At 58.9% G+C, this 7,513-nt stretch overlaps 1 protein-coding gene across 1 annotated transcript; it reads right to left on the minus strand.

Annotated features, from left to right (window-relative positions):
• Positions 1-4,496: 4,496 nt before the first annotated feature.
• Positions 4,497-7,019, minus strand: FOXL2 (forkhead box L2). The gene has a single exon (XM_079795564.1). The coding sequence runs from the start codon at positions 6,758-6,760 to the stop codon at positions 5,630-5,632; it is 1,131 nt and encodes a 376-aa protein (XP_079651690.1). The 5' UTR covers positions 6,761-7,019; the 3' UTR covers positions 4,497-5,629.
• Between the last annotated feature and the right edge of the window lie 494 nt (positions 7,020-7,513).

Genomic DNA, 7,513 nt, shown 5'->3' on the forward strand with positions numbered 1-7,513 from the left:
GAAAAGGTGGGGGCGGGAGGCAGTTCCGACGGCCCCGCGCCCCGGAGGGAGGCTCCCCGGGGCGGAGGCGGCAGCCCGCGAGCTGGGAGTGGCGGCCGGCCGGCGTGCCTGGCTCCAAGCGCCTGGGTCCGTGTCACTTCGCAGGTCAGCCGGGTCTTGCTCAAAGAAAACCTTGTATTTCGGTGAAGACGGCCTTAGGAGAAGTGCGAGGGCGGTTGGAGGGGCCCGCGGCTGGGTAGTCCCCACGCCGGCGACAGAATGTACCTTGTTTCCCCAGGTCCAGGGGCTGGGTCAGGGTGGACGCAGTTGCCTGGGGAAGGGTACAAAGGAGTGGCCGTGGCCACTGGGTTAGGATGTCAGACCCTGCAGGGTTACTATGAAAGGCTCCTTCCCTTCCTTCCTTCCTTCCTTCCTTCCTTCCTTCCTTCCTTCCTTCCTTCCTTCCTTCTTTCCTTCCCTCCCTCCCTCCTTTCTTCCCTCCCTCCTTCTTTCCTTCCTTCTTTCCCTCCTCCCTCCCTTTCTCCCTCACTCCCTTCTTCCTTTCTTCCTTCAAAAGGGGGAAGGAAAACCACCTACTATAAACCGGGCATTTCGACATTAGAACATGTAATTATTGTAACAGCCCTGCACGGTGTTATAATTTGTTCTATTGAATAGGTGAGAAAATGAAAATTCAGCAGGGGTGCTTTGCCCAAGGTCACACGGTCATTAAAGGAGGTTGCTGGGCTCCACACTAGTTCTTTGGAACTGAACAGACTGCTGTCCGTGCCCCGTCCCACAAAGGCACATCCCTGGGGTGACAAGAGTCCCAGAACAAACGTGCCAGAGCTTATCACCAAGCTGAGACTGTGCAGCGAACAGCCACACAGACGTTCTTGGGTACAATCTGCCCACCTGTGCTCCCTTCATCTCTGGCTGGCTCCCCCTTCCTCCACGGAGCTCCCCCAACATTGAGTGGCAGGCCCCGTGCCACTGGGAGAGCCCGAGTGGGCAGCTGGGCTCAGCGCTTACAGGTCTCTCCTTAAAATTCCTGAGGCTGTTTGCCCCACAGATAGCTAGGTGACCTCTCCTCAGGACTCCAGTTCCCTTAAATGTAAATGAAGAGATTCGGGGTTCCAGGGGCCCAGACACCCTTTTGTGACAGAATGGAGTCATCTCCCCAGAATGTTGATAAGACTGCTTAGTTTTAAGAATCCTTAATTTCTGGTTGCCCCCATGAAAGAACTGGGGACATGAAGGTTTTGCCCAGCTACTCCATGCCTCTGGTCCCTGTCACATAGGGGAGGTGTGGGATCCTGTCCCCTCCCTTCCCATAGGTTCCACAGGCGACTCCAGGAACCAGGGCCTGCCCAGTGGGGGCAGCAGGAATGACAAGACGTGGTCACCACTCGATTAGCTCCTCAGAGTGAGGGCACACCAGGGCTCCTGAGCCTGGCCCAGTGGTTGCCCTGCTCCATTAAGGACACAGCTCATTCATGGGCAGACTCTCTTGGGTCTGACCTAGTTTCTTGGGTCTGGCCCATCCTCTCCTGCCCCCCTGCCTGCAAGAAGCCCGGGTCCTCCCCTGATTTCCACCTACCACCAGGGGGCTCCTTGCATCCTGGAGCTCCAGCCTCTGCTAGTGGGAGACCCAGGCAAGGGTGACAGACCCTAATCTCAGGAGAAAGAGGCCAGCCTTCATGCCCACCCAAACTGGGCATGCAGGGCGGTGAGCTCTTTACTTATGCAAGGAGGACGCAGACCAGAACACCCTCTGGAGTAGCGTATGGTGCCATTCCAGAGAATCCCCACAGTCCCTTGGTGCATGTACTGCACTGGCAAAGATTTCTCCAGGGTCCTCCTGAGAACAGGACACCCTCAAAAACCTAAGTATTCTGGCCTGGGCAGTCTTAGGGTGCAGGGGTGACCAAGAGTTGGTGTGTAAATGTGAGGATGTTTACATGCATACAAGCACACACATACTTCTCATTCAGTACCACGTGTAGCAACTCATGATGCAGGACATGCAGAAGGTGGCAGGGCATGTGTATCAAACTCTATTTATGTTGTATTTACACTACACCCTGGCAAACATATATACATATACCCATGTGTTCTGAGCCATCTAGATTAGACTGTATAAGCGAAGGCATAATTGCTACGTATCAGGAATTCTCTTAAATACTTTTGCCCTTACTTAGGGAATTCCTTAAGTCATCTTCTGTAACAGAAACTCAAAAGTGCAGAGGAAGAAGAGAAAGAGGAAATGAGAGACCGGGAGAGTCAGCCATTGCCCTGAACTTTTAGCACTGGGGGGAAATGAGAAAACTATAGGGTTCTGAGAAACCCCTAGGGCTGGAATTCGGGACCGATGTCTCACTGTGGGCATCTGTGGGGAGGTGGGGTATGATTTGACTCCCTTCTCTCACTTCCCCAATCCCTGTGTAGACCAGGAATCCCACACTGATTCCTTAATTTCATCACTTGTACTTGGTGCGGCTGCTGCTCTCCCCAGCCTAGGGTGCCTCCTGCCTTTTAGTTACTGGGGGCAGAGAGAGGTCCTGTCCTCTGGTGCTGGCCTAGGCGAACTCCCCTACCTCGCTGAAGGCTCTGCCTCCTTTACTTTATCTGCTTGGGACAGCGGTTGGGAGGTGCTGAGAGCCAGCTTCCGAACAGAGAGCCTCAACCAGCTGAAGCCAAGGATCTGTATGTATTCTCTGTTATCGTTCAGCAAACCAGGATTATATACACATAACATAACTGCACACATTGCCAATGACTTATAAATACAACACACACTGTGGTTTCAGTAAGCCACTCTCTGAGTACTGGCCATAGGATTATTGCAATGCCCTTTCCAGAGGTGAATGACAGACAGATACACCTCCCACCCTGTCACCAGGATACTGACTTGGACTGTATGCACACGTTTGCAGCAGGCATAGACTTGGGAGTATTAGTCCGACTGTGTAAAAAAATACAAACTTGCTTGGGTGCAAAAACCACAACAAATCCTACCTACAACCACGCTGGGTGAACGAACCACCGCAGATAAAGTCTCTGATGAGGTTAAACAGCCACAACAGACTACCCAAGTGCCCATGGGATACATTTCACACCACAGAAAGCACAAACAGACAAGCACACAGCAGTCCACTTTCTTTTCCGCAGCTCCTCTTAGTCATCTAGACAACGGTGCAGCAGGTTGCCAGACGTGCCCAGACACCAGGCCTGACCTGCCTCTTGGGCATCCAGCACCAGCTGAGAGTCTCTCTCCAGCCAGTTCTTCCCAGCTCCCCTGGCCCAGGCAGGCTCCAGTCCCAGTCTCGGGGTGATGCTACTCAGAACCTCCGTGGCTTCATCCTCTCCCTTCCAGCCTCCTCAGGGAAGCCTGAGGGAGGAGGGGGCTATCCTGAGCCAGAGCCACTTCCCCTTGGGCCCAACTACTCCTAACGGGGATCCCACCCTGATGGCCCCATGGAGTGACCACCAACCAGTATAGGTTGAAGTGGAAGGCCTACAGGCTCATTTCCCACAGCCGCAGCGTGCAGCCCGCTCCCGAACACCAGGACCTTTGGCCACCGTTGTCAGGTTCAGAGTGGGGGCAGTGAGCGACACTTGTCTGGATGTGGGATCCAACCCAAGTTTTACCCGAGTTGCAGCGAGAGCTGGCTGATACCGGTCATCTGATGGGAGGGCTGAAGGTGGACCATCCCTAATCCTGCCTCCTGCCTCAGGGCCCCAGACTGCAACAGGGTCAATCAGGCTGGTGTCCCGCAGCGGAATTAATGGTTTTAATTCGTTATTTGAAGAGTCTCAGTAAAGGAAAAGAAAGAAAAAAGATTCGATTTCTACAGCCACGCAGTACGTTCATCATTTTCTAATGCTCCCAAATTTCTTACCCATCTCAAGGTAAATGAATTATGATGATTAATAATAAGCCACTCATTGTATTAGTATAGAGGTTTTCAGCTTACAGAGCATTTTTGCAAACAGGATTTTACCTATTTGGAATAAAGGTCTCTAGCTGTTCTATTTGACTGGAAAAAATTTTAATGTCTGAGGTACAATATAAGGAAAGCAGTCCACACACCTAGTCCGACTGTGTAAGAAAATACAAACTTGCCTGGGTGCAAAACCCACCACAAATCCTACCTACAGCCACGCCTGGTGAACGCACCACCCGCAGATCAAGTCTCTGATGAGGTTCAATAGCCACAACAGACCAGTGATGACACGGAAAACAAACAATCGCCGAGTAAACAAACCGGTATGGGCAACCAAAAATGCTCTCCTCCCCGGCCGCCCTCCGCCCTTGTTTATCTGAAAAAGGAAAACATTTTGCTGAAAACCTCCTTCTTTTAACTGGCCGCTGAACAAACTTAGGCACGACAGAAATAACATAAGCCCGTGTTAAAAGAAAGAACAAGAAATTTATTCGAGTATTGACAAAACAACAACAAAACAACAAAAGTGCTCTAGTTCTCTCTAGAAAATTTGGTCCTCCAAACGACACACTACACAACAACCAGGTCTAGGAATTTCGGACCGGCCGGCCCTGGGCCGCAAGCCGTCTGGTCCGACTGCTGCCCAAGGTGCGAGAAGCAAGACGTTGGAAAAAAAACACAAATCAGGGAGAGGATGAGTCGTCCCTGCAGAGTTGGCCAGGCAGGCTGTGATCTTCCCGGCACTCGGGGCTTGCATCGGAAGATCCGGGAAAATTTGTTTTTGATTTTATTTTAAATAGAGCGAGGGGGGGAAAATACCCCAATCTGTGAAGGAAACCATCTTTTACCGAGCGTATTCTCCTACCTCTCTGAACACAGCTTTTTTTGAAGGCCCGACGGGAATTCTACTTCAAATCTCCTGGAAGAGAAGATTTTCATGTTTTGCTTTAGCGAACTCCCCAGGCCACAATACTTCGCCGATTTCCCCGGTGAGTTTTCTTCCTTAACAAATATTTTAAACTGTTATCTAAAACAGCCCTCTCTCCCGATCTTTTCAGCAAAAAACCTAGCCAGCCGCGGGGTGGTGTAAACCCGGGCGCAGGCCGCCCAGCGAGGCCGCCCGGCTCCCTGCTCGGGCCCAAACCCCGCCCTGCCCAGTGGGCCCTGTGGAGCGACTTCTGAGCAGCTTCGGGAGGGTACGGAGCAAACACACTTTCGTCCCTTTTCCCCGGCGGCGCGGGGAGAGATGTCGGCCCAGACCCGTGCCTCTAGGCAAGGATTGCACGGCGGCAGCCAGGCGGGCAGAGCTGAGCGCGAGCGCACCGACCTGGGAGAGATTGTCCAGCGGTCCGCGCCGCGGACGCCCGGCTGCACCTCGGCCGGGGCAGTTCCTCTCCGCCTTGAAGTTTGGTTTGGGGTGTCCAGCCCGGACGCTGGGGCCTGCAGAGAGCGCGAGGAGAGGCGGCCTGCAGGCGGCAGGAGCAAAAGGCCAAAGAGGGCAGGGAGGCGAGCACTGGAGGAGAAACCAAGGAGACAAAGAGGAGCCAGAGGAGCCGAGGGGAGCGAGGGCGCACGGAGGAGCCCCGGACGCTGGCTCACGAGGCGGCCCCGGCGGGCGCGCGGTCCGACTGGCGACCGTGGCTGCGGCCCAGGCCGGCCTCGCACGTCCCTGCATCCTCGCAGCCGGCGCGCGCCGTGGGCTCTCAGAGGTCGAGGCGCGAGTGCAGCGCACCGGTCTTGCTGTCGTGGTCCCAGTAAGAGCAATGCATCATGGCGAGCTCGGGCTGCCGGGCGCAGGCGAACTGCAGGCCGGGCGCGTTGGGGGGCGCCGGCGCCGGGGGCGCGGCGGCGGCCGGGCTGGCGGGGCTGAGCTGGCCCGGGGGCGGTGCGGCGGCCCCGTGGTGCGGCGGGGCCGGCGGGGGCGCGGCGGCCGCGTGCAGATGGTGTGCGTGCGGATGCGAGTGGGGGTGCGGCGGCGGCGGGGGCGCGGCCGGCGGGCCTCCCAGGCCGTTGTACGAGTTCACTACGCCCGGAGGCAGCGCCATGCTCTGCACGCGAGGGTACGGCCCGTACGAGGCGGCCGGGCCCGCCAGCCCCTTGACCACCGCGGCCGCGCCGGGACTTCCCGGGCCCGCGGCCGCCGCCGCCGCTGCCGCTGCCGCCGCGGCCGCCGCCATCTGGCAGGAGGCGTAGGGCATGGGCGAGGGCGGCTGCGGGAGCGGCCACGAGTTGTTGAGGAAGCCGGACTGCAGGTACTTGGGGGGCGCCAGGTAGCCGTAGCCGTCGGCCCCTGCGCCCGCCACGCCGCAGCCAGCCGCGGCGCCCCCGGCCCCGAAGAGCCCCTTGCCGGGCTGGAAGTGCGCGGGCGGCGGCCGGAAGGGCCGCTTCATGCGGCGGCGGCGCCGGTAGTTGCCCTTCTCGAACATGTCCTCGCAGGCCGGGTCCAGCGTCCAGTAGTTGCCCTTGCGCTCGCCGCCGCCCTCGCGCGGCACCTTGATAAAGCACTCGTTGAGGCTGAGGTTGTGGCGGATGCTATTCTGCCAGCCCTTCTTGTTCTTCTCGTAGAACGGGAACTTGGCGATGATGTACTGGTAGATGCCGGACAGCGTGAGCCGCTTCTCGGCGCTCTCGCGGATCGCCATGGCGATCAGCGCCACATAGGAGTACGGGGGCTTCTGCGCCGGGTCGGGCTTCTCCGGGGCTGTCCCGGCGCCGCCGCCGCCGCCCTTGCTCGGGCTCGGCGGCGCCGGCGCCTCGGGCTCCTTGGCCGCGCGGGCGGTCTCCGGGGCCAGCAGGGCCCCCGCGGCGTCCTCGGGCTCGGGGTAGCTGGCCATCGGGACGGAGTCGGCGCGCCGCGGCCGGGCAGCCCGCACTCTTTGCTGCCGGCGCAGGCGCGGCCAAGCGTCCGGGCGCACAAGTCCGCTCGAGGCCGGATCGCAAACTTGTGCGGTCGGCCGACGCCGCGGCGCTCGCTGGCTGGCTGGCGGCCTCTCGCTCTTCTCCTGCGGAGCGGCCGGCGGGAGTGGCGCTCAGCTGCTGCTGGCCATGGGGGAGTCCGCCCAACAGAGAGGGGCTCCGGCCCCGCCGCCCCTCCCCGCCAGGCCAGTCCCCGCCTCGGTGGGTTCCTGCGCTGCGCTCCTCCCCTCCCCCACCCTCCGGTTCCTCCAAGCCGGACCCGCGTCTCTCCGGCCGAGCTGCCGCCCGGAGTGCCTAGTGCGCCAGGAGCCTCGCTCTGTTCTGATTCGTATGGGCTCCGCCGAGTTCCGCTTGCGTCAGGCGCCTTCGCCCCTATAGCGGGGCGGCCAGTCGCGCACGGGCGAGTTCATCTCCAAGTCACTTTTTGGTAAACGCCCCGCACAGCCCGGGCTGGCCTGCCCCCTCCCGGGGAGCGCGGGGGCTCGGCGGACGGCGGGGCTCACGCTCTCGCAAGCCCCGGGAATCTGCCGCTGCTCGCTCCGCGGGCCCCACCGCACTCGACCCGTGTCCAGGGAGCTCGGGCCCTGTCGAGGAGAGGCGAGCTTTCAGGTGAAAGAAAACGACTTCTTTGCTCTGCCCTTTGCTGCCGTCTCGGGACTCAACTTCTGGCT

This window comes from Cnephaeus nilssonii (genome assembly GCF_951640355.1).
Source record: "Cnephaeus nilssonii genome assembly, chromosome: 17".
In the NCBI taxonomy this organism is placed as follows: domain Eukaryota; kingdom Metazoa; phylum Chordata; class Mammalia; order Chiroptera; family Vespertilionidae; genus Cnephaeus; species Cnephaeus nilssonii.